This window comes from Nothobranchius furzeri, chromosome 12 (genome assembly GCF_043380555.1).
Source record: "Nothobranchius furzeri strain GRZ-AD chromosome 12, NfurGRZ-RIMD1, whole genome shotgun sequence".
Lineage (NCBI taxonomy): Eukaryota > Metazoa > Chordata > Actinopteri > Cyprinodontiformes > Nothobranchiidae > Nothobranchius > Nothobranchius furzeri.
The window spans coordinates 25,380,269-25,406,535 of record NC_091752.1 but is presented as its reverse complement, the minus strand read 5'-3'; the positions used below and the strand labels follow the sequence as shown (position 1 = coordinate 25,406,535).

General features: G+C 41.3%; 3 protein-coding genes across 4 annotated transcripts in view; 2 read left to right on the top strand and 1 right to left on the bottom strand.

The window, feature by feature from the left end:
* The window catches only part of lrpprc (leucine-rich pentatricopeptide repeat containing), a 68,747-nt gene extending 62,812 nt beyond the window's left edge, over positions 1-5,935 (top strand). Inside the window, exons 35-38 of the mRNA XM_015944617.3 lie at positions 119-193; positions 1,636-1,720; positions 2,288-2,430; positions 5,647-5,935. Of these exons, the coding sequence (XP_015800103.3) occupies positions 119-193; positions 1,636-1,720; positions 2,288-2,430; positions 5,647-5,718 (375 nt within the window). The 3' untranslated portion in view covers positions 5,719-5,935. The remainder of the gene's footprint in view (positions 1-118; positions 194-1,635; positions 1,721-2,287; positions 2,431-5,646) is intronic.
* Positions 5,936-7,326: 1,391 nt separating this feature from the next.
* On the bottom strand, positions 7,327-15,061 carry abcg8 (ATP-binding cassette, sub-family G (WHITE), member 8). Of its 2 annotated transcripts, none has more exons than XM_015944612.3 (13): positions 14,888-15,061; positions 13,566-13,670; positions 13,350-13,497; positions 13,027-13,265; positions 12,811-12,943; positions 11,510-11,779; positions 10,413-10,566; positions 9,722-9,820; positions 9,447-9,646; positions 8,805-8,881; positions 8,460-8,727; positions 8,252-8,379; positions 7,327-8,116 (listed from the first exon to the last, which is right to left on the bottom strand). In XM_015944612.3, exons 1-13 carry the CDS (start codon positions 14,930-14,932, stop codon positions 7,979-7,981), a joined length of 2,004 nt encoding a protein of 667 aa, XP_015800098.3. In that variant the 5' UTR covers positions 14,933-15,061; the 3' UTR covers positions 7,327-7,978. The 2 variants fall into 2 exon arrangements, with proteins under 2 accessions (XP_015800098.3, XP_015800099.3); XM_015944613.3 differs by having other exon boundaries at positions 13,566-13,667.
* Positions 15,062-15,166: 105 nt separating this feature from the next.
* abcg5 (ATP-binding cassette, sub-family G (WHITE), member 5) lies at positions 15,167-25,660 on the top strand. Its single transcript, XM_015944614.3, has 14 exons — positions 15,167-15,446; positions 15,529-15,650; positions 15,871-16,007; positions 19,846-19,944; positions 20,237-20,369; positions 21,294-21,433; positions 21,659-21,788; positions 22,743-22,956; positions 23,053-23,258; positions 24,199-24,337; positions 24,417-24,490; positions 24,845-24,956; positions 25,050-25,162; positions 25,342-25,660. The coding sequence occupies exons 1-14, from the start codon at positions 15,277-15,279 to the stop codon at positions 25,524-25,526; spliced, it is 1,974 nt and encodes a 657-aa protein (XP_015800100.1). The 5' UTR covers positions 15,167-15,276; the 3' UTR covers positions 25,527-25,660.
* The last annotated feature ends 607 nt before the right edge of the window (positions 25,661-26,267 follow it).

Below are 26,267 nucleotides of genomic sequence, written 5' to 3'. Positions count from 1 at the left end.
ATCCATAATTATCCTTTAACCTGAGTGTGACCTTGGATGTACGAGGGTCTGCAAACGCGTAGGCGCAGGTTGGAGAGGAGTCTGCTCCTACTTATCTCTGTTTCCTGTCTCACTGCAGCGCTGTAACGCCGTGGCTGAGCAGAGGGACGCGTTGATGTCCTACATGTCTCAGAAGGCTCAGCATCCAGGACAGGTAAGGTCTCAGGATCAGAATTTTTTTAAATAACTTATTTTCACAGTTTGTGCAGAAATAACTTATTGATCATGATTTATGTTGAATGTCCGTCATCCCAAATCAAACCCCCTTTCAGCTGACGGCACTTCCTCTAAAGGAAAAGACTAGGTGGATAGTTTCACGAGTCCATCCGCTTGGCTGGTGTTTAACTAAATCACAAAGTGATTGTAAGTCGCTTTGGACAAAAGCGTCTGCTAAATACATAAACATAAATAACAAACACGTCAAAAAGAACAGCTGTTGGCTGTAGATGGAACACTGGTACCAAAGACTACAAGGTGGATCTGATTATTGATTAATGGAAATTAATAAAAAATTAAGACAAAGATGTGTTTAGTAGTTACAAGTTTTTCATAGAGCAGCTTTCACAAATAAAATGTAAACAAAAATAGAATCAGTGAAAAAATTCATTATTTCAAAACTAGGGTTGTGGAAAACTGAAAAAAAAAACATTTTAAAATTATTTCTTCTGATTATGATCGATCACTTGTGTTTTTCATGCAAACTGAACATGAAAATAGTCTCCTACGCCTATCTCCTGTATTAGCTTCCGATAGAAAACAGACGATGAAACTCTAGGATTAGAAAATCCTGACTTATCTACGTCACACTGTCACTTAACATTCATGGACTCACTCAGCTTGACTCGCTAAGGTTGGTTTAGCGTCCAGGAAACCGCAGAGAACGTCTCAGCTAGTAGAAGCTAACTGTTAGCATTAGCAACTCCACCACACGGCAGAACTCCTCCAGACTTGTGTTATCTGTGGAGATAAAACATCCACGTTGCAAAGCGAACTGAGTAAGTAGTAAGAGTCGTGTTGCTGTTAGCCAATCATAGGCGAGATGTCCAATTATCAGGAAATGAGACTCCAAATCCAAGTCGTCTGAATTTACTTTCTCCTCCAGCTGACTCGAACTTCATGATTCAGGCGTATCTGAGCTCGGCCACAAGGCCACTGACATGGTGAAGAGACCACTGCAAGTGTAATGACTAAATGAGTGACCCACATCATTAAACCATCCTTAAAACTACATTTTGGGTTTAAACCCCAAAATGCTTCCTTTTTACAGCATTAGTCAAACCTCTGATCCATCTTCTGGAATTCTTTGTTGTTGTTTTTTTTAAATGATTGCTTCGTAGTTAGAAAATCTGAATTCCTACGTATTAAAATCTCACCTCCTGAAAGGAAAAATAAAACTGTTCAGAGGGGAGGAATTAAAGGAAAAGAAAAATGCAAAACTGTTAAACTGGTAATTCATAAATAAAAACTAGTCTTGGAGTTAATTTGTGTACCTTTGTGACTTTCTCCCAACCAGTTCCAGGGTCGTGTCTTTGTAGGAATACTTTTCTGTCATGTGACGTCATTCACTCTCAGGTAAAAATGAATCTTTGCTCTCAGATTGAAAAGATCAAGATCCTGATGAGCTTGGTTCCAGACATTGCCGAGAAGGAAATTCTGTACTCGTACCTGATGAAGTGTCACTGTAAGCCAAACACACACACACACACACACACACACACTCTCACGCGCGCGTAAACGCAGCCGGTAGCTCACTGGTTAGCATAAACAGGTTCATTAACAATGCATCGGGTCCAGGAGTGTGCAGGCGGAGGCGTTTCAGGGGTTAGAAGAACACATGTCCTCTAATCAGTTGGCTCTCCTGGCTAGCCTAGCGTGCTAATCGTTACACGTTCCTCCACTCAGCTTTTTACTTCACACATCTGTTCCCCTCCTTGTTCTCTGTCTCTGTACTCCCAACATTCCTCCATCTGTCCAGACCAACTTCCTAAAGAGGAAGAAACTTCCTGAAAGCTATATATATATATATATATATATATATATATATATATATATATATATATATATATATATATATATATATATATATATATATATTCTCCTTTAGAGTTAGACAGGTATTTAGCTCTGAAGGTAAAACAAATTCTACATGTTCACCTTCTCAAAAATACTATACATAAAAGTTCTACCAACAAGCGTCTTGTTTTGTGTCTCCTGATGTAACTTTTTGTCCCCCCGTGCCTTCTGGCAGGTGTGGATAAGGACTTGGCGTCGGCCAAGGCTCTGTACGCAGAAATGCAGGACAAAGGGATTGTGGTGAACGAGCTGTCACTCAAACGGCTGGCTGTGCTTTACCGTGAGGCTGGAGAAACCGTGCCCTTCTCTGAGCCCCCTGTGAGTAGCTAACACACACTAAACAGGTGATCCAGACGGGAATGATGCAGAATACTGAAGGATACAAGATGGATCTCTTTAGTTGTTCTGGCCACTGATTTCTTTTGATGTTTGTTCCAGTTTCACTAAAAGAAACACATAAAAGGATCTGCAGTGAATCTAATCATCTTCTCTTCTGTGGCACTGCTTTAAAGTGAAGAACAAATGTAGAGTTTTAGAGTTTAGGGATAAAAAGTTGGGCAGAAAACTTGTCCTGTTGGCTCTTTGCTCGGCCGAAAGCTGCACGATCTCCTGCTACTGGGTTCATGCGTAATCCTCTCGGGCATCTGAGCCTGATTTGACATTTGTCATGAACGCTTAACCTTTTCTAGATTCTACTAAACAGTGAATGTGCGAACACAAATGCTCCCTCAGCACTTATTAAAACAACTTATTTGCTCTCCTAATTTGCAACTCTTTATGTTTTTGCACCGATGAGTAAGTCAAGGTCAACGTGGGATCAGAGTCGTCCACAAGATCAATTTAACACATGCAGATTCAACGGCATGACGCAGGAAGCTGAAAAATGAAAAAAAATTATCAACTTTTAGGTATTTTTCAGGGAGTGATCAGATACAAAGAAGCTTTTTATGTTTTATGGCTTGATGGGTTCAGATGAACCTAAAATGCTGAAAGATTAAAATTACTTTGTTGGTAAGCCAGAGGAATAATGACAGACAACAATCTATGAATATGCTTTATAGAATTAGAATTCATAAATATTATTATTTTTCTTTTTCTTTTTTAGTTTTTGAGACTTTTTTAAACACTAAGAAATTGAGCCTCCTCACTGCAGGATTTGATGGCATTGCTTTTGAAGTGTTTTTATTTTAAAGCGCAATTTTTTTTTTACCTTTTTCATAATTATTTACCATTTTTACAAATGAAAGTGTAATTACTGGATACATTGTTTAGTTCTAAATCTAGCAAGAACGATTAAACCCTTCATGAAGTCATACATACAGTTTCTACCCCAAACTTCATTCTTACATTTATTTTTTAAAAAGCAAAGAAAAAAAGTTGCAAGAGTTTTTTTTTAATTTATTTTTAGTTTTTTGTAAAATGCTTAAAATGACAAAAAATATCTTAAGAAAAAGCTATAAACAGTTTTTAACGTAAAAATGATTCAAAATTTAAAGTTTTTAATATTTAAATTAAAAAGTCTGCTAATACTTAAAAGGTTATTTGATATTTATAAATATTTTTAACATTTATAAAAGTGTTTTCATATTTTTACTTTAAAAGAGAGCAGGAGGCAGAGCGAGTTGTCCAGTAATCAGAGGGTTTCCGATTCAATCCCAGCTCATTCCTTTCATTCTGACTAGGGATGCACAATATATCGTTATAGCGATATCAGCATGCGCATATGCACATTGCAAAGAACAGATAAACATCGCTTTGAATGGTCGGCTGAAATGTTTGCTACACATAATGCATTATTTTTAACAAATCAAATAGAGCTCTCCACCCATTTGGCCAGTTGGGTGGGTTGGGTTCTCACTTAATTTTGATGGTTAGCAAACACCTGAGTTAGCTTTGTTCTGCTTTTCTCGGGATCCACTGATTGCTTTTCCTTCCTTTTCCCTTTCCTCACATCTTTTGCTTTTCTCATATTGATGATTTTTTTGGGTCATATTTTAATTTCTTTGTTTTTGATTATTTTTGTTCCTGAGTTACGTTTTTATTTATCACAAGTAATATCGTCATTGCAATATTAATCACTGTTATCGCAGGTTTTCCTAATATCGTGCAGCCCTAGTTCTGTCGTTGTGTCCTTGAGCAAGACACCACCCACCTTTTGGCTGTACCCTGTGTAAATCACTCTGGACAAATGCAGCTGTTAAATACATAAACATTTAAATATTCAGACACTGGATTGAGATCACAGTTTGACCTGGTGCGTGTTGAACACATAAAAATCTGATTATTAAATATCAAAACAAAAACATTAGAATAAAAATTAAAGCCTAAACAAAGGAGATTATTTTTAAGAAGATGGAAAAGTGGAAGTCGGCGATGATGGCTTCACGACCACCTGTGATTTAGTAGCCCGCGCGTGATGGAATCGCCTAAAATCTGCTCCAGCAAACTAAACATAATCACACACCTGGCTCACCTTACCAGGGCTGGCACGTGTCAGGTCCGTGTCCTAATGCCCACCCTTGTGTAGCACTGTGAAATAGCTGCAGCGCGTGTGTGCACGTGTCAGAAATGACCCCCCACCCCTTCCAGTTCATGCGGTGTGTTGAGTCAGTGAGATGGTGTCACTGCTGTAGCCTCTTCTTTTCTGCCTCGTGGTGTTTTTGAGCTTTTTGTAAGCTGATGTAGCCCTTTTTTTTACGCAGAACACACACACACACACACACCGAGGCCTTTAAGAGGCATCTCTCTGACGCCGTCCCCTCGAGGCAGGTATAGCCCACAGCCTAACTCCTACCTTCCCATCACTCACCTGCAGGACGAAGATAGAAGGAGAACGAGGGATGAAGGTGGAGAAGTTGCTGCATTATTCACAAAGTGTCAGGGTAGCTAAGTGACGTTTGGGTTAGAGAGGAGGAGGAGGAGAGAGAAAGTGTTGCAAGGAGAGGGAAAGGTGAATTTTCATGCTGCTCGGAAGTTTCTACAAATAGATAGAAGCTCTGTAACATGAAGCTTTCTGTTGAGAAGAAAAACCTTGGTTCTGATTGCTTTGAGCTTTGTGGTCAAATGGAAATAATAAGTTATTGTAATTAGTTTGAACCTACCCTTTAAACCCGTGCCAGGATCGTTCTCGCCTTTTACACCGACCGCAAACATTCATCAGCATTAATTACCGCATTAATACACACATCATAAAGAGCTGCTGTAATCTGCAGCGAAGCTCGCGCCTTCTCCTCCCCATCAATAAAAAAAGAAAAGAGCCGGTACAACACTCGGTCTGGATGAAAACACTGATTAATTATCCAGGAACAGAGGCAACGAGCGGAAGTGTGTGTTCAGGGAACGTGCTACAAATCCCTTATTTATGTATTAACGGGGATTTAGAGATGAAACAAGACAACCCGCTTGGAGATTATTTAGATAAACCCAACAGGAGAGTCCATGCTGCTTTTTTATTTTATTAAGGACGAGTGATTAAAAACACACGTTACCGACAAACTCAGCTGAGTCGTCTCACTTTTTGTCTTTTCTTTCCAGGAGTCTTTTAAGTTTTACGCCGCCAAGCTGAAAGAGAAATCTGCTAAAGGCCCGACGGCAGCAGAGGAGTAAAAACTCATCATCACCTCCTCCTCCTCCTCCTCCTCCTCCTCCTCCTCGTACCTTCCAGGCTTTTCCCACCAGCTTATTCTGTTGTTTCCTCTTTTTTATACAAGTTGTTGAAGCTGAAATGGCAAGTGTTGAGTAGTAACTTTACTGTGTTTCGACTCTGTCCGCTCTCAAATGTACAGAAGTATTCATGCTAATAAATAATGATGGGTAAAGCAAACAGGCTCGTCTTTTTCACGGGGTGATATTTTAATTCAACTTTGTTGGTTGAAACTATCAGAAAAACAATTATTATAATAAATATTGCCAGAAATCCAACAGGTGCTTTATTATTACAGTGTTTTAAAAATAGATGCAGATGAACCATAAATGTGTATTTTCTTCCAGTGATTCATATATTTTGTTTTGCACACAAATGCGTAAGCAAAACAACTCAATAAATTTTTCTAAGTTTTTTCTTTCTTTTAACTTTCGAGTCTAATTTTAGAGGGAACTAAATCAAATGTAAACAAAGAAGCTCCCGTAGAAGGAAACATGGCAGCTAATGCATTACCCAGAGACTTGGACCCAATCCCAATACTCACATTTCCACTCTTGCGCCCTTCAATTGCGCGATCGCGGCCAGGAGTGCGTAGGGTGACGCGATTCTCAAGTACGGAAGTTAATCAATCGCCTTTTGCACTCTTGATCCGCACTTCACTCAAGACCGCATCAGTGCAGGCTTTGGTGAAGGGTATTACCCACAATCCATTGCTGCGGGAGAAAAGGGTCAAGTGCTTTTTCTGAAAATATGTATTTTTTCTAATGAAAGTAGTTCATTTTAGGGCAATTAATCGATGCTTTGAATGTTTTAGACAAAGCAGCAATTAATGTAAATTTATTTCAAAAAATTGTTTAAAAATTGTCAAAAGTTTTTTTTTAAGTAGCATAGCCACCAGCATCCCAGCATGCGTTGCATTTATAAAATCCCAACAACACACCCTACAGTATAACCAAAACGAGTAAATAGTCACATTTAATGAGTGTAGGAGTTGGGGGTCCTGGCTCATCTTGGACACAGGCAAGGGGTCCTGAAGGAAAAAAGTTACTATTCAGCTAAATTTAATAAAACCTGAATGTAAGTCATTAGAAACGTCATAGAAATGTATCAGGTATTCAGTTTGACCTTTTTTAAATTTCATTCCTTCTGTTTGCAGATGATTAACGTGTTTATCTTTCAGTCAGAGGGAAGTGCTTACTGGTATCCATTTAAACTATGAACTAAGCTGTCTCTGTGGCCCTCTTGTCTAATCAGTATTAAACTTATTGCTCTCAAATGTTTCTGCTTTTATGTAATGCGAGTTGTTGGCCCGGGAAAAAGGGGCAGGACTTGGATAACACAACTGGTTGCTTCCAAAGAGGATTGTGGGCCGTTTGACGTCAGAGTTCGTGGCGTAGCTCATTAGGGGTGCAAATTAAAACACCAGTTCTGTAGCATTTATTCATCGAGATTATCAGATTTGGTTTAAATGTCTCATAAGTGGAGATAGCGGCTAGTGTGATGTGTCTGCACAGCAACAACACAATCTAACTGAATTATCCAACAAAAAGTGGAGCAAAGGGACAAAAATGTTCATGTTGAGCAATTTTTTATTTCTTCAGTCATTTGGACTCCAACTATGTTTGCACCAGTGCCAAAAACACACCTTACATAACCTCCAGTCAATGAGGAAATTAGTTTTGTTTCTCTATTTTAACTGAGACTCACTAAATCTATACGTAGTTTTGTTTTGAAGAGCTCTAGATCCGACACACAGTTACAAAAACCTTAGTAATCTTTCATTTAGGGGAAAAAAAGACAAAGCTGCTGAAAACAACCGGAACAAGCAGAAGCTGCTGATGAGTATCTGCTAAAAGTAGAGCTCTCATCACTTTTCATGACAGCAGGAGGAAGGAGGTCTTAATGCAGAGCACTGCTGCCATCCAGCAGCAGACAGTGGGAACGAGGGTTTCTTCTCCCAGCAGCAAGGAACAACTTCCATATTTCCCCCAAATCATCAATTAAAATAAGCTTCAAAGTAGAGCTAATGGTTGTGATGTAGTTCTGAAAGTAAAATGCATCACACTAAAACATGGAAATGAAACTAATTCATCGTGTGGAAGCTCAAGTCGAACCAGTCGAATGAGAACCTTTGTCTTACACATTTACATAAACACTTTAAAGAGTTAAAAAAAACATTTGATCTTTGTTTTTGGTGGAATTACTAGAGCTCTAGCACGGCTTTCACCAGTCTTGACTGGACTTCTGTTTGATGAACTTGAGGCACAGGAAGTAGAGCAACATGAAGCCCAGGCAGATGGCCAGCAGGACCAGATAGCAGGAGAACAGAGGGTACTGGTTCATCTTCATGGCTTCCACCACCTGCAATGCCAACATTTGAGCTTATCCATGACAGGACAGGCCGATCTAAGCTGAACGCACAGCTACGGGTGTTTTAGATGCTTTGGTTTATTCTAAAACTATAAAAGCAAAGATACTAAAAGCATTTTTACTCACATGTATGCCATCGACGTTGAATGTGAGGTTTGCTATTGTGACGGGGTACTTGTTGCCTCTGAACTGCACCTGCAGCATGCCCTCAAAACCCCAACGCATGAATGAAGCGTAGGAGAGCCAAGAAGCCACTAAAAGATGAAAACATGATTTTTAAAATATTTCTTGTAATGTTTAGAACACACTTATTGTGTAATCACTCCCTCCTCACCCAACCACATGTTCTCCAGGCTGATGACAAATCCTCCGGTCAGATAGAAGACCGTGAACAGGGAGTTGCCTGTGAAGGAGGAGATCTGCAGGGTGGGAAGAGCAGCAGCGACAAACAGAGCCATGGATCTGCTGCAGTACACCATCAGCCACACCAGCAGGAAATTCAGCAGGAAGCGTTCCGGGGCCTCGTTGAGTCCCGCTAACCAGTAGATGGGGAGACCATAAACCAAGGTGAAGGCGCAGTGTTCTGGGAGCTCTCCCAGGACCTAAAAGCAGACAGAAGAGCATCGGTGGAGCAAGACTGACCCCTGCAGGAGATGCAGCTGAAGTCACGGGGGTTTACCTTTGCAAAGAAGTAAGAGGTGACTGAATACATGCCATCCTCCAGCTCATGGAAGAGCATGGCCCTCTCTGTGTGACCTGCAGAGCAGCAGTCAGGTGAGGTCACAGTTCATGACATGGCTTCATGGAAATAAAGTGGTTTAACTTTTGTTTTGCAGGATAAATAAGGTGTAAGAGATCAGTAGATGCAGACTTAAACCGAGGAACAGTAGAAATTATTTTATTTTGAGGAAAACATCCATCAAGGAGATATTTGATGATTTGTAAACTAATTATTTACAGATATGTGCCATTTAATTAGCAGAAACTGTTCATTTTATTTTACAGGGAACCACTTTAGAACTGATTATCCAAAGTGCCACAAACAAGCTGAGTCACCTATAGTTCATAAACACAGTGGTCATTTGATATTGTGGACAATGAAAGTTGGTATTTAACATCTTCCTTAGAAATTAAATAATGGAACCTTTAAGAATCCAATAACCAAGCAAAAAGAAACCCCAGCTGCAGAGAGACTTGTAAATATGCAGTCACATATGTTTGTTCTGTTATAATTCTGGATTTTGTTTTGTTTTGCAAAGTAAAATAACACCAAAAATTATAAATCTGAAGAATTAATGAAATGCTCTGAGTCCAAGCTTACATTTAGCTATGACGTCCAGCACCACAGCAAATGGAGTGAGAGCTCCGATCATGAAGAGGAGGGCCACTGTGTCCTGAATGTTCAGACGCTCTTCTCCTGCTCCAAAGTACAAACCACCGATCAGGAGTGACATGAGGAGGGCCTCGAAGCCGTGGACCAGTAAGGTGACCAGGTCTCTGAAGTCGTTATACATGTGACGCCTGATGGAGAAGATGAGCTATGGTTCAGATGTCCCGTCAGAGGGCTGAGATGCATCCGTGTGTGCGTGTGCTCACCTGATCAGGATCGTAAACTGGTGCAGTTTCCCCGGCAGCGTGTTACTTTCCTTGGAAATGGTGATGATTTCTTCTCCGGCCCTGCTTGGCTGCTGTGGACTGTGGGACGTAAAGACCAGAGTAGGGGTGTAAGAAAATATCGAAATCTCAATATATTGTGATATTTTTGCCAGCGATTTATCGATATTCACAAGCCGTGTTTCGAAAAGATCAATATGATCATATATCATGATATTATTTCCTGCAATGTTATATCAATGTTCAAAAGCCGTGCACCAAATATTTGGAAGAATTTACATGCAAATATTTGTGTATTAGCTTTTTTAATTTTAGTGCAATTCAAACGCCGACTGCTAGTTGGCAGCAGTGTGCAATGGGTTTGTTTTCACCATTTAAATGTAAATCCCTCTATTATGGTTCAGATACCTCATGTTAAACATGTTATGTAGCCGTTTGGATTGTTTATGGAATTTTCCTACAACAAATTCAGTCTAAAAATGGCTAAAATCGGTTGTCTGAACGTATCGCAATATATCGTGACATATTGTATCGTCTTCCCTGTATCGTGATACGCATCGTATTGCCAGAATTTCACCTATACACATCCCTAGACGAGAGAGTTAGGAACATTCAGTCATCCTGAATCTGGTCAGGTTTCCAAGATGACTCAAAAGAGGTCACTGAGACAAACCTGTCAGTTTGAGCTGCGTTGGTCTCAGACGGTTTCCACATGTGGTCGTTGGTGTCTCGGGCCTTTTCCTTAAACTGCTCCGACAGAAGTCTGACTCGCTCCAAACAGTCGGACTCTCGCTCTGGACTGCGCCGGTCCACACTGATCAGATCAACTGGTAAAAGAGCAACAAAGTGTTAAAGAAGAAAGAAACTTTTGAAAAATCCCTTTGGTGATAATAAACGCTCTGACAAGAACTTTTAGAAGATTTAAATCTCCTACAGCAAAGGTGTCTAAACTTTAGTAGACAAGGGCCAAAATCGTCAAGTGAATCGTTCTTGCCTCCGCTATAAAATGTGATATTTGCATATATTTTAAAAATTAAATAATTGTTTTTTGGTGATTTTATTTCATTTACCACTGAAAATAAGTAAAAAAATGCAAATTAGTAAAAATCAGAATATAAAAATGTTAGAAAGCATCATTCTATATCGACAGCCTGCTGCAGAGACAAAATTCATCATTCTAGACTTTTCTGTCCTGATGGAAACATAGAGCATCACCAGTTAAAGGTGCAATATGACATCATGTGGTCAAATGTGGGTACTGCAGCTCATTTATAAAAACAAATTAATCTGCTCTCAGTTTTTATTCTAATTCACTGTTTGCATTATTAGCTCAACATAAGCCTCAAGCCTTCTTTGCCTGATATTAGAGTGAAACAGAACTGTTTTACTTTATTTTGCTTCTGGCTTCTAATTTTTCACAATGCTGCTGATCTTTCCGGCCGGTGTAGAATTACAAATGCCGGCACTGATTTAGCAGCCCTGCGAGCTCACATGTGATTGGATGTGGAACCAGGAAGTATGGAGCTGGGACTGATTGTAAACGGAGACTATGTCCCTCTTTGACTTTTTTTATAACAAGAAAACCTGGCCAGCCACAAGGAAATCTTTTTAGATGTAACCCTCCTTTCAACATGATTGACGCATTAGACTATTTTATGATAATGTCATGGTAAAATTCTTACATATTGCACCTTTAATTTCTTCTTTCTAAACGTCCTAAAACAAGCCTGTGACTGACACAAAGATCTGCGTTCTGATCATCGCGCTAACCATAAAAATCAGAGGGGTTGCAGTATCGTGGACAGGGGTACCCCAGGGCGGTGAAGTAAGGCACCATGTCCCGAGCTGCACCACAGTAAACAGCTGATCCAGAGGAAAGTAGCACGACCAGGTCAAAGAGCTGGAAGATGTCTGATCGAGGCTGGTGGACCGACAGCAGGACCAGACGGTTTCCCTTGGCGAGGCGGGACAGGGTGATGACCAGGTTGTGGGCGGTGAAGCTGTCCAGACCTGAAGTTGGTTCATCCAGGATTAAAATGCCTGAAGGATAAAAGGAAAATACTAGATACAGTTTATCACAGTCAATTAAACACACCATTCAAATGTTCTCAAACGAACATTATTTTTAAATAAAATGATGGGCGACGGTGGCGCAGGAGTTAAGTGCTCTCCTCGTAATCGGAAGGTTAAAGGTTCGAGCCCCGCTCAGTCTGTCGCTGTCGTTGTGTCTTTGGGCAAGACACTTGACCCACGTCGCCTGCTGGTGGTGGTCGGAGGGACCGGTGGCACCAGTGCTCGGCAGCCTCGCCTCTGTCAGTGCGTCCCAGGGCAGCTGTGGCTACATCGTAGCTCATCTCCACCAGTGTGTGAATGTGTGTGTGAATGGATGAATGACTGATTGTGTTGTAAAGCGCCTTGGGGGGTTCCAGGACTCTAGAAAGCGCTATATCAAATACAGGCCATTTACCATTTAAACCACTCGTATGAAGCTGCTGGTTTTTTTTTTTTGTTTGTTTGTTTTGTTTGTTTTGAGGCATTTGAAAACTAAATGTTCAGAATTTATATACTATTTTAGTTAATTAAACTAATCACATACATGACTCACTAACAAAACAAAAACTTTTTTGCTTTTAAGTTGTCTTAAAGAGTCAAATTTAATGGCAGATGACGTAGAAAATCATTCTGAACATCAAATAATTCCTTTAATACACAAAAACTGAATAAAAAGTGTCTCACATGTTGTTTTTATTCGTTTTACTCTAAGAAGGTTCAATAATAAGCTCTTTAAACTCAACTTTCTGCAGTCTGTGGCCCTCACATTTCCTTTTTCAGTTACCTGAGGGTCCAAAGGTCCATTGCTGATTAAAATCCCTAGAAAGCTGGATTGTTTGATACTTTCTGTTTTCCTTTATTCAAGCCTATTTGAGAAAATCTTAAAACACAGAGAAACCAAAATGTTGAAATGGTTCTGTGTGCGACATGACACCTTAAAATGTGTGTGTAAAACAAACAATCAAAACATTTTTTCTGTTTTTGTGGAAATTCAGAGGATGTCTGACGCCGTTTCTCACCGGGGTTCCAGAGAAGTTGGACAGCTATGCTGACTCTTCTTCTCTCCCCACCAGAAACGCCCCTCACGTAGTCGTTTCCCACCCGGGTGTTTGCACACTGACGCAGACGCAGCTCTGCAATGACATCATCCACCTGTACACACGTCATTTATCTATGAGTTCACACAAGCATGGAAACTATGATCTGCATGCATGATGTCTTCATGACCATCTGACCCTCTGGTCCCTCTGAGCCTGGCTGAAGCCTGTGGGGAGTCTGAGTTGTGCAACAAAGCTGAGAGTCTCACGGACAGAGAGGTGAGGGAGAAGGCGGTCGTCTTGGCGCACATGAGCGATGCACTTCTTCACCAGCTGTGGCGTGTTGGGCTTCCCGTTAATTAGAACCTGACCAGAGGTCATCGAGCCGCCCTCATCTCGACAGGTGATGATATCCAGCAGAGATGTCTTCCCACAGCCTGAGAAGTCCACATTAAAGACAGTTTAAGTCCAAAGAGCGAACTTTATTTTCTCCCTCAAACAGCTGCTGAAGTGTTGATCACCTGAGCTGCCGATGACCGCCAGCATCTGCCCGCTGCGGACCCGCAGACTCAGGTCGTTAATGGCGACCTGCTTGTTTCCCCTTATCTCCCAAGGCAGTTTAAACTCAGACAACCTCTCGTACCAGGGGATCTGAGCAGCCGTGTCCACCTGGGAACAGTTCACACATTAAGCACATGTGATCGTTTACGTCCATCACGACGGCAGCTCGACGTCACCTCGTAGTGCAGGCTGTTGACTTCCAGCTGGTTGCACCCTCCGCTGTACGTGAAGTAGAGACTGCTGTCCTCTTCTGATGAGAACAACTCTGTGTCCTGGTGCTGCTGGAGGACGAAGCAACTCTGGGACTTTAGCACAGACTAAAAGATTTCGTTTTTACCCACTTTTGTGTTTGATTTTTAAAAGAAACTTAAAACTAAAACGGCAACAGCCTGAAAAAAGTAAGTTACAACACTTTTTAAGGCTTTGTTCAGCCTTGCTCTCAAGAATAGGTTCCATTGCAACAATTATGCCGTCAGTGCTACGATAAAGATATGAGAATATTTCTCTGACTTATCTTAATGAAGACCTCAACTTAACTGAAAACTAAACTAATAAAATCTTGACAAGATTTTAATGAAATATCATTACATTATTATAAGTATACATTATAGTAATTTCTGTTCAAAAGGAATAACACGCGAAAAGTTTCCAAAGCTTTTCTTTTCTTATTTTGTGTGTGAAACTTAAAGAGCAAGTCACCCCGTACAAGAAACTTACTTCACTCCCACTTCATGTTTGAAAAATGCAACAAATGCTGTTGCTTGGCAGACCGAGAGGGCAGAGCCACTAACAAATACACACACAGGCTCACAATGGCATTGTGACATCATAATGTACCAGATGACATCATAGCATACCTCTTAGCCAATAGCGGTGGCAGATTTAAATTCAAATACAGAGCAGAATTTTTCCCTGACGACGGCGCAACACTGTCAGTTTTAGGCAGAATATTTGAATTTTAACCAAGATGCACTGAACTGCCAAATTATTGACTACACGTGTCTGTAGCACGATTAGACACTCCTTTATATAGTTTATCAGCAAAAAAAATGTGATTTGGGGGTGACTTGCTCTTTAAAGAGCTTTTTTAAACACATAAAACATGTCAAAAATCTTCTTTTTTTATTGTTGGTGCACAATAGTGTGTTTGCATGCACACATTGTTGTGCACATGGTTGCTCAAGAGCCTTTAAAGGTCCAGAGTTCATCAAAATCACCTCAATGTCCCAGTTAGATGATCCCTAAATCTTTCCCTATTAAAGGAATGCAAAACTGTCCAAGAGTGGAAAATACACTCATTTTACCTGAGTGTTGTCATGGCAACAGTTTTAGAAAGTATTCTTGTTGTGAATGTGTACAAAGGAGGTGTATTTTTAAAAATCTGATGAATGAAAACAAGCAAGCCTAACAGGAAAGGCAACAATATGATTTAACATTAAGCTGCAGCACAAACTCTAACAGTAGGACGGTATAATTGTCAGCTTTCATCGCGACTGACCTGTGAAAAGCTGTTTTTGCAATTGAAGCCAGTTTCTCTGTCCATGATGACACAAGCTCCCTTTATTTTTCCGTTCTGTGGCAAACTCCAGTCCAGCTGAAGATCTCCTCACAAGCCCTCTCCTTAAACACATCCAAGCTCATGCCGCGTCGCTAATTCAGTCAATGCTTTTCTGGAAGCAGCCGACAGTGAGGCTGATGAGAGTCTGTAAAAGTTTTTTTTCTTTCTTTGTCTTTACACAACTTCAGATCAAAGTTCTCTGAGATAACACAATATTCAGTGTGCTTTTATGGTTCTGACGGGCACCGCTGACCTCGCACTGCTGCAGTCTAGGACTGAAAGAAAATCAGCAAACAGATGTTATTTGGAGCTGAAGCTCAGCTACAGACATGAACAGGTTTTACTCCATGCAGGCCGTGGAGCCAGAGAACGGGACCAAAGTGAAGGAGTCCTTCAAGTTCGTGTCTGAGGAGAAGAGGGATGTGTGGAAGGAAGGTGGAAAGGACAGATCAGAGTCGTCCTGTTGTCTCAGTGTCAAGAACATCTCCTATACTGTCAGGTAAACTGTGCATTGGCCTGCAAACGCAGACATGATGCCCACATGCAGGCTGGTCTTAACAGTGTGTGTGTGTGTGTTTTAGTGAGCGTGTGGGACCATGGTGGGATTTACCCTCCTGCAGGAAGAGATGGACTCGTCAGATCCTCAACGACGTCTCCTTCCACGTAGATAGCGGGCAGATAATGGGCATACTGGGAAATTCAGGTTTGTGTTCAACAGATTAAAACAAATTTAATCTAGCAGGAAACCATCTTAAATATTATTGCAGAACTTTTTATTTGTAATCCCTTCCTTCCTGTACTGTGTGTGTGTGTGTGTGTGTGTGTGTGTGTGTGTGTGTGTGTGTGTGTGTGTGTGTGTGTGTGTGTGTGTGTGTGTGTGTGTGTGTGTGTGTTTCTGTATGTGTGTGTTGATTTCGCATCAGGCTCAGGGAAGACAACCCTGCTGGACGCCATCTCAGGGAGGATAGGAAGCCACGGCACTCTGTTGGGTGAGGTCTTCATTAATGGGAGAAAACTGAAAAGAGAGGAATATCAGGACTGCTTCTCTTACGTCCTGCAGGTAAGAAACCAAAACTCCAGAAGGATCATACACAACCAAGTGTATATGAATGGATAAAACATCCATCTTCTGCACAAAACTGTCAGTTTGATCCCAAACTTTGAAACGAAATCATGATCTGCTGTTGAGTAAAACCAGTCACGCGGACACTTTATCACTATTTTCCCTTTTTAAACAAATACTGACAGTTAAGTTTCCTATGCAGACATTTCCAAAACATAATAGATCACACACACACAAAGAAACACACCCTTTTTGCTGAAAATCCACAAAGGCCGCCCCGGCTTTCTCATGAAATTAACTTAAGACCCCTGATAGCTTCCTCATACACTTAATCTCTCAATGAGAGGTGCTCATGTGTATCCAAAGGCTGAATTAAAAACACTGGCTTTACTTCCTTAGAAATCGTCTCTCTTCTCGCTGATAGCACACCCCCCTTCTGCTCTCTAAGCCTCGTCATTAACTTCCACTGCTAAGCCACAGATGAGGAGGTGATATGAGCTCCTGATAGTGAAGTCATTCAGATGAGAGAATGAGGAGAAGAGGGATGGGGAGGTGCCACGTGCTAATTGAAGCAGGCAGAAGGTTCAGATGCTTCAAGTGTGTGTGTGTGTGTGTGTGTGTGTGTGTGTGTGTGTGTGTGTGTGTGTGTGTGTGTGTGTGTGTGTGTGTGTGTGTGTGTGTCTGTCACAGGATGATTTGCAGAGACATGAACATGAAAATATGATGTATATATGGAATATCTTAAAGCAGTCATTTTTAATAATTTGTAATTTATTATTAGGTTTCGAGATTGTGCACTGTAGAGGAAAACTGTTGTTTGTATTCATAAAGGTCTACTTTATTTGTACTTTGGGGCACAAAAGATCTGGTACGCTAGCCTATTATTTAGTCTGGCAATGCTCCATTGACGGCTCTCGGTTATGGGGCGGGTTCTACCGTTGTCTTTCAAATGAGCTCCGCATTCCACTGGACAATGAATGTGACATACTCTTGTTTCACTCTGTTGCATCATCCCACCCACCAGGCATATAGAGTGCCCTGATTGGCCCTCAAGGCGGATAAAGCTCTGTGATTTGTTCATTAAGCAGATAGAGCACTATGATTGGCCCACCAATATGGACCAATCACAGCTCTTTATGTGTTTGAAACCCCTCTAGAGAGCTGTGATTGGCTAGCCAGAGTCCTGGTAGGAGCTGCTGAGGTTCCAATGGAGCATGCCTAGACCAAACTTTGCAAAGCAAGAATTTGGTCGAGTTCACTAGGCTACTGGTACACCTGATTAATGAGGTAGAAGTCAGCTGGAGGAGAAATTACCTTCAGATGATTTGGAGTCGTGTTTCCTGATATTTAGACAGCTCGCATTTGACTGGCTAACAGCAACGTGACTCTACCACTGACTCTGCTCTGCAATGTTGATGTTTTATCTCCACAAATAACACAAGTCTGGAGGAGTTCTGCTATGTGGTGGAGTTGCTAATGCTAACAGTTAGCTTCTACTAGTTAAGACTTTCTCTGCTGGTTCCTGGACGCTAAACCAACAACAGCCTTCCCCATTGTGAGTCAAGATGGGCGAGTCCATGAATGTTAAGTGACAGTGTGATGTAGATCTGTCAGGGTTTTCAAATCCTAGAGTTTCACCGTCTATTTTCTATCAGAAGCTAATGCAGGAGATAGGTGTAGGAGACTATTTTCATGTTCAGCCTGCATGAAAATCTCAGAGACTGAGAGATTTAATCAGAAACAATAATAGTAATTTTCAGTGAAGTTGACCTTTAAAGTATAGTGGGTATTAGGCAGCTAACATCACGTACCTCCTATCATGCATCTTTGCAAAGCTATCAATTTAAGTTGGGACAGTTGTGCCAAAAAAACAAAAACATCTCAAACTATACCTTGGATCTGTCATATGTTGACATTTTGAGTGAGAGGAGAAGTAGCTGAAGAACTGGAGGAATAATTCAGGTGAAACTTTAAAATTTTGAATAGGGTGCAACTGTCCATTTATTTCAGTAATTCAACTTAGACCGAGAGACCATCTAAAGGCTCAGGAACCCTTTGCAGTTGTTTGCGATTCATTAGCTGATTAGAGTGTGACAGTTTGAGTCTAGAATATTGAACCTTTTCACAATATTCTAATTGTCTGAGGTTTTGAATGTGGGGTTTTTAAAAAGCAGTGTGGGGCAGCAATAGCTCTGGAAGTACAGCGGGTTGTCCAACAATCAGAAGGTTGGTTCGATCCCAGCTCTGGACAGAAAATTCTGCTTGTGTGTCTTTGGGCAAGACACGTAACCCACCTTGCCTGCTGCTGGTGGGTGGAAGGACTGAAGGCTTCAGTGCTCTGCAGCCTCGCCTCCGTCAGTGCACTCCCGGGGCACTAGCTGTGGTTACATTGTAGCTCATCACCACCAGTGTGTAAGTGTGTGTGTGTGTGTGGGGGGGGGGGGTGCATGAATGATACATTATAGCGTAAAGCGCTTTAAATTATGTCCCTCTCTCTCCCATCTAAAGAGAATATATAAAGGTATTACACTTGAAATATATAAAAATTCTGTCTATTAGTGTCACTGAATGAGATAATCTTACCTTTTACATATAAGATTATGTATGAACAAAAAATACACATATTCTGTTTACTCGCTGGATAACTTGATGTACAGTATGTGTACACTGTGGATTAGTACTTGCATTGTTAAGTTTGTTGACAAAGGGTAGGCAACATAAGCAATAATTCAGCCTATACCTTTTTGGTCAACTTGTTTGGTGTATATTAAAGAAGCATCTTTAATTTATTGTAAAATAATATGGAAGCAGTCTGTTGACTGAATAAACCTATCTGAATCTGGATCTGTGGAGTCTTCTGACTCTGAGGGGCAATACAAGTGCGGGTCATTTACCATTCATTATCATATAACAAATAAAGTAAAATATCCAGATTTACAAGTAATGAGTCTAACTGATATATAAGTAAGTATTACTGAAATAAATTAATTCCTGTGACAGATCCTAATTTTTTAAGTTTCACTGTATGTGCAGGCTTTTTAAATGTCTCATTAAACAAAGTAAAATTCATCAATTTTCATCCTCTTATCTGGGATCACGGGGGCAGCAGCCTGAGTAGAGAGGCCCAGACTTCCCGCTCTCTCTTCCCAAGGCATTCCCTGGCCAGCTGAGAAACATAGTCCCTCCAGCAGGACGTGCCCAGAAAACCTCACCAAGGAGGCGCCCAGGAGGCATCCTAATGAGATGCCCGAGTCCCCTTAACTGGCTCCTTTCGATGTGGAGGAGAAGCGGATCTACTCCAAGTCCCTCCCGAATGACCAAGCTTCTCACCCTATCTCTAAGGGAGAGCCCAGACACACTGTGGAGAAAACTCATTTTGGCCACTTGTGTCTGCGATCTCATTCTTTCAGTCACCACCCAAAGCTCGTGACCGTAGGTGAGGGTAGGACCGTAGATCGGCTTTGCGATTCAGCTCTCTCTTCCACACAACAGACCGGTAGAACGCCAGCATCATTGCAGACGCAGAATAAAAACCGATACTGATCATTTCTAATATCCATTTTATTGCTGATATCAGCCAATAATATCAGACATTCCTGGTCTTTAAACATTAAATCATCTATGATTTGTTCTGTTTTATTTATATTTTTGCTTCAACCAACAGATTTTATTTCTCACTATAATCTAAGTGGACTTCAGTCCAATTCAGTTTAATTAACTAACCATAGAAAAGGAGAAAAGGTTCTGATAAAAATGAATTAACAGTGAACTTAATATGTTGCTACAGGCTTGTTTTTGGTGCCTTTTTAATTCTTTGTTTTTCTTTGACTTCCAGAGTGATAACTTGCTGAGTTATCTGACGGTGGAGGAGACTCTGACCTACACAGCTCAGCTGGCACTGCAGAACCACTCGACTGTAGCCATCAAGGAGAAGGTCACTTTTAAACTATCTTTATGAGCAGCTTTGTCTTGTTTCTCCGCCTTACAGAATAATTATATATACAAAAAAATAGAAAGACAAGAAGAACTGTGGTTAGAGTTTTTGAAACAGGATTCAGTCTAAACAACGACGTGGACGTTTTGGGGGAAGTTTGAAGCTTCTGACAAGAATCCATCTGAGTGTACAAGAGTTAAATTATTGCGTTTTATTTTTATAAAAAAAAATAATAATAATACAAAAAATGTCTCTCACACAGCAACAGGTTTGACTTTTGACTTGTGTTTAGGTGTCAGCAGTGATGGCAGAGCTGAGCCTGAGTCATGTGGCACACAGCGTCATCGGAGGTCGCGTTTTCCCAGGGATCTCTGGTGGTGAGAGGAGGAGGGTCTCCATTGCCAGTCAGTTACTCCAGGATCCAAGTAAGTTCCTCTCCTGCTGAGAAATAAAGCCCTGAGATGAGACACAGAAGTGATCACCACTAGATCAGAGTTGGTCATCATCATCTTCTCTGGAGAGCTGAAACATGTTAGAAGAACTTTAACCCTCTCAGGCTCAAGATAAGTTTTGATGAAAGGACGAACAACCAAGTCCTTCGCGGGCACATCTGAGTTAAAAAATGCTCATGAAATACGTATGCGGAGTAACCAGGTAGGTAGGTTTTAATGTTGCAAATCTGCAACGCCTGCCTCCAGAGGGTTAAATACACTTAAAATACAGTTAACTAAAAAGTTCACCACATGACCTTTGTCTCACCGCAAGAGTTTTAACCTCCTGCGAGGGTTAAAGTCCACAGAGGAAGACAACAAACGGACCTGGGAGGACAGAAGGGACAGAGGGAGAGATGGAGAGGAGTATTAAAAGACCAGTTTATCACCTTATGAAGGGAATGAGCAGAGACCAGTGTGTGTGTGTGTGCGTGTGTGTGTGAGCTCCTCCCAGGTGTAGTTTATCAGCTTTTAGTTCTCCAGGGAGGTTGAAGGGTCTTAGTCCTCATTCAGGATTAAATGGCCATGAACACACACACAAGTAATGAGAAGTTCCCATTCGCTGCCTCTCCAATCAACCAGGAAATGAATTAATCTCACAATTAAAACATCTGCTAATTCCACTCTACTTTTATAATGCAAAGAGGCAATCTTTTAATTGTCCTAATTAGAGTAATTAACTGAAAAAAGAAGAGAACTCACTTATCTTCCCGAGTTCCGGCCCCTCAGAGAGTCCTGCGCGTGTCGCTTAATGAGAAGTGCATTTATGAGTTTCCAACTTTCAGGAACAGCGTTGTTGTCCTGCCTTTAACTCTGAGAAAAACCTGCAGAGAGGTCACGAGGACGGTGTCGTTGCAGGAGTGATCCTATTGGACGAGCCCACCACCGGCCTTGACAGCATGACCGCCAATCAGATTGTGGTGCTGCTGGCAGAGCTGGCCCGACGGAACCGCATCGTCATAGTGACCATCCACCAGCCTCGCTCCGAGCTCTTCAGGGTGGGTTTCAACAGTAAAACTCGAACTGACACTTGCTTTTTTTCAAACTTTTCACCAAAAACACAGAACTGTGTAAACTATGAAGGAGATTTGACCCTGAAGGATTGTGTTTTATCCAAGATGTTTGGAATAGCATCCCTCCAGATTTCTCCACCAACACTGTACACCTGGAAAAACTGATTCCTGAAACTTGTGTGGGTTTAGAAGTAACTGGTTACCTTTCAGGTGTTTAGCAGGATAGCGATAATGAGTCAAGGACAGATGGTGTTCTGCGGGCAGCCAGAGGATATGGTGAATTTCTTCAGCCAGTGTGGATATGAATGTCCAGAGTACTGCAACCCATTTGATATTTACGGTAATAAACTGACACTTAAACCCTTTTATTCACAGACAGTCTACAGTGGGACAAAAGTATTTGGCAGGTACCGATTGTTGGGCAAGTTGTCCCACTTTAAAAGTAGAGAGGCCTGTAATTTTTATCAGGGAACCACATTGTATGAAGGGTCAGTCATCCTGTCCCCTTTGCAGAAAAGCACGCTCCACCCTATGTTTCCACCCTGATGCCTCCTTGTAAGTATGATTGTTTTGAAATGCAACTCAGCTTTCTTCCACCTCCCAACACGACGAGTGGCGTTTTTACCAAAGAGTTCACCCATCAGATGATCCTGGACATGCGCTCTTCAGGTCATTGACCAGTTCACCCCGTGTCTAGATCATTTTTACCTCGTGAGGTGAGATCTTGCAGGTCGAAGGAAGATTTCAATGATCTTGACCTTGGGTAGAAGAGCTGTGGGGGCCAGAAGTCCTGTTTGTTTGTAGGAGCTAAATTCTTATTTTCTGAACATTACACAAATCCATCCTTTGACACTCTCTCGCCACTGAAATAAACCTATGATGAAAATTACAGACCTCTCATAGTTTTAAGTGGGACAACTCACATGGTAAATGTAATAATGTAATAATACCTAGTGCCTTCTAGAGTCCTAGAACCCCCCAAGGTGCTTTACAACGTAATGAGCCATACACACACACACACACACACTGGTGGTGATGAGCTACAATATAGCCACAGCTGCGCGGGGGCACACTGACAGAAGCGAGGTTGCGGTACACGGGCGCCTTCGACCACCAGCAGCCAATAGCACGACACCGACAGACTGAGCGGGGCTCGAACCTGCAACCCTCCGATTACGGGATGGACACTTAACTCCTCTGCTATTGTCGCCTCATATTTGGTGACTGCCAAATACTCTTTACACCACTATAAGTGTGTAAGCCTGAACATTATAACTTGGGTGATGTGAAACAGTTGACTTCACCTCGGTGGACACACGCAGCAGCGAGAGGGAAGCGGCTACTTTCAGCCGCATGCATGAGATCACTTCATCCTACCAGAGATCTGACATCTACCAGAACATGCTGGACCTGATGAAGCAGAGCCTGCAGGCATCAGACAAACCAGCCATCCCCTTTAAGAGCAAAGAGTCGCCCAACGGTGCTGCCAAGCTCGAAGTTCTTTTCAGGTGAGTGCAGCTCGGAACAGTCCACTAAAGTGACCATTTCCATGGACTTGTTTCCATATTCATAAATGATTGTGTGTATCTGTGTTTGGTGTTCAGGCGCACAGTGAGAAACCTTTCCAGGGACAGGATGGGTGTTCTCATGCGTCTGTCCCAGAACCTGATCTACGGGTTCTTTGTGGCCTTCTTCATCATGCACCTGGACATGAACGTCACCAAGGGAGCTGTGCAGGACCGCATCGGCATCATCTATCAGTGTGTGGCGGCTGTGCCCTACACTGGCATGCTCAACGCCGTCGCGCTCTGTGAGTTGAAACATCTGAGTCAGGGAGAGGGACGCTCTAGAAAACGCAAACACAAAACAGATGTCACTGAAAGGATCGGTTAGATGTGCGGTTCAAAAATAAAAGAGCAAATGAAATGGTTTAAAAGTTGCTCCAAATTGTAAAGAATATCCCTCACAGATGATTTATCAGTAGTTTGAAAAGTGCTTTCGTTGGTATTTACGTTCAGGGGTTAGTGAACTCTTCTCTGTGTCGAGTTCGGTGAACCCGAGTACCTTTTAACCTACAAAGCACCTTTCGGTGCTATCTAGATGATCTGTTTGCACGGGTATTTGAATCTCTCTGTGATTATTTGTTTTAATGGCTGCTTCTGGGACCTAATGTCACCTGAAATATTCCCAGATGTGAGAATGTGTATGAATTTCAAAACTAGTATCTCTGATCTGCAACAACAGTTATTTTATAACAATCAAAGACTCCATCATTCTTCACAGGAATGCATATTGTTCACCAATGTCTTAAATTAGGATCGTCCTTTGAAAAATGATGGATTTGTAGCTGTTTTGGTCCAATCTCTCTAACGTTTGTTATATAATCTCTTGTAATCTGCGTTCATCTGAAAGGTTATATTTGAAATAAGCTAGCTGAGTTGCTGGGAGTCTTCCATATTTATCAGTAGAGTATGTTATCTATGCTTTAGGGCTCGGGACATCAGATAAAAACATATGATAAAACATTGGATTGAGCAGAAGCACCAAACGAGCATCATCAGTCAGAGGTGGTGATCGGATTATTACTCTGACCTTGGATTTCATAGATAACTGATAGAATATTATGCTGAACTGTATTTTTTTAAAGAATTGAGTTCACTGAGTCAAGGTGAACAGATTATCTGAACACCTCTGGTGGTTTTAGTAATGTCAGTGTTTGTATTCTTTCTTTTCTGTTTTTATACCAAAAGTCCCTCAGTTGCGAGCCGTCAGTGATCAGGAGAGTCAGGACGGACTCTACAGCAAATGGCAAATGTTCTTGGCTTATATCCTCCACATCCTGCCCTTCAGCGTCCTGAGTGTCGCCATCTTCACCTCCTTTCTTTATTGGTTTGTAGGAAATGTGCGTAAATTGCAACTTTACCCTCAGTGAGGATTTAACAGGTCATCCTTCTCTTGTTCTCCTCAGGACGGTGGGGATGCATCCAGATAGTTTCCGCTTCTTGTGCTTCACTGCTGTGGTTATGGTGCCTCATATTGTAGGTGTGTAGGTGATTAAACATGCTCACATTTTCTTTACCGCTAAAACACATCAAGATTATACATACACACACACACACAAATATATATATATATATATATATATATATATATATATTTGTGTGTGTGTATTTATATGTGAGTGTATATGTATATATATATATATATATATATATATATACACACACACACACAAATATATATATGTATGTGTGTGTGTGTGTGTATATATATATATATATGTGTGTGTATATATATATATATATATATGTGTGTGTGTGTGTGTGTGTGTGTGTGTTTAATTCATAAAAGCCATTTCTATAGTTGTAAGTCTAATTCTGTGTATTTTCTTTCTAGGGGAGTTCTTGACTGTGGTGTTATTGGGAATCGTCCAAGACCCTAACATGGTCAACACTGGAGTGGCTTTACTCAACATTGCAGGAATCTTGGTGGGATCTGGCTTCCTTAGGTTAGATACTCGATACTTCGCCCGCTTGTAACTGATCCGGTTTTTAATGCTTGTGAAAACGTAATAGTGGTGACTTTAACCTTCTCTTAACAGAAGCACCCAGCAGATGCCCCTGGTGTTCCAGTGGCTCAGCTATCTGACCTTCCAGAAGTACAGCTGTGAGCTGCTCATCGTCACAGAGTTCCACCAGCTGGAGTTCACCTGCAGTAAGTTGCCTGATCTCATCTCAGAATTTGAGCTGATATTTCTTTAATGATAAAATTGAAAATTCTAGCCTTTTTCTAATTGGATGATGGTAAATCATGCACCTTTGACACAGATTAAATGTGAAATACCTGTAGAAATACTATTAGTTAACAAGTTGTCGTGCTGTGTGTTGTTCCAGATGTGTCTAAACCCTTACCAGGAGCTTGTATGGTCACTAAGGGCGATCAGATCATTGATCAAGGCTACCCTGGCGCTCTGTCACGATACACCTTAGACTTTGTTCTTCTCTACGCTTTCCTGCCCGCCTTAGTTCTGTTGGGCATGATTGGTTTCAAAATCAGAGACAAGATTGTGCATCATTAAAACCATATATACACTGAAGAACCCGGGCTCGTCTACAATCAAGGAATAAGGTTGTAAGATTAAGTATTTAAGAATTATATCAGCAAGCTTTCCTGTTCATTTCTCGTTTGGTCACAGCTTTAATGGATAGATGTTCAAGGTGCAGGAGATGTTTTACTGGAGCATTTTTGCTAGAAATGCCCTTCACAGAGTCAAAATAATGTATAATGTAATTGTCTGTGAAATGTGCAATCCTGGAGAAACATACTCAAATTATTGTGAATACTTCATTTTTAATTCACCCATTCATTAAACTGCCCTCTGACCGTCCCTTGCCCCTCTGTGCGCACGAATCACACATTCTTGGCTTGGGGCAGTTAAACAGGACGCAAAGCCACAGCTGGGTTTTCTAATGTAGCAGATGGAATCTCCCATTCTGTTTGCAAATTTAATTGAAGGAGATATTTCACATGTTCTGTTTAGGGTCTGGTTCTGTTGTTGTTGGGAAACGTTTATGTGACGGACCCGTTGCCTGTGAACGCAGCTCGTCCACTGAGGATGTTTAGGTCAGGTTTTAGAAGTTTGTGGGGTTTTCCCAGAATGGTGGTGGCACTGAGCTGCACTGTTGTTGAAGTTAGGAATAAACCATGACAGCTAACAACTGCTTTGTTTTTCACCATGAAAACACCACACTACATAAGCTAGCATGCTAAATTGTTAAAACATTCCTGGTCACATGAACGTAATGTGTGTTTTCCCACG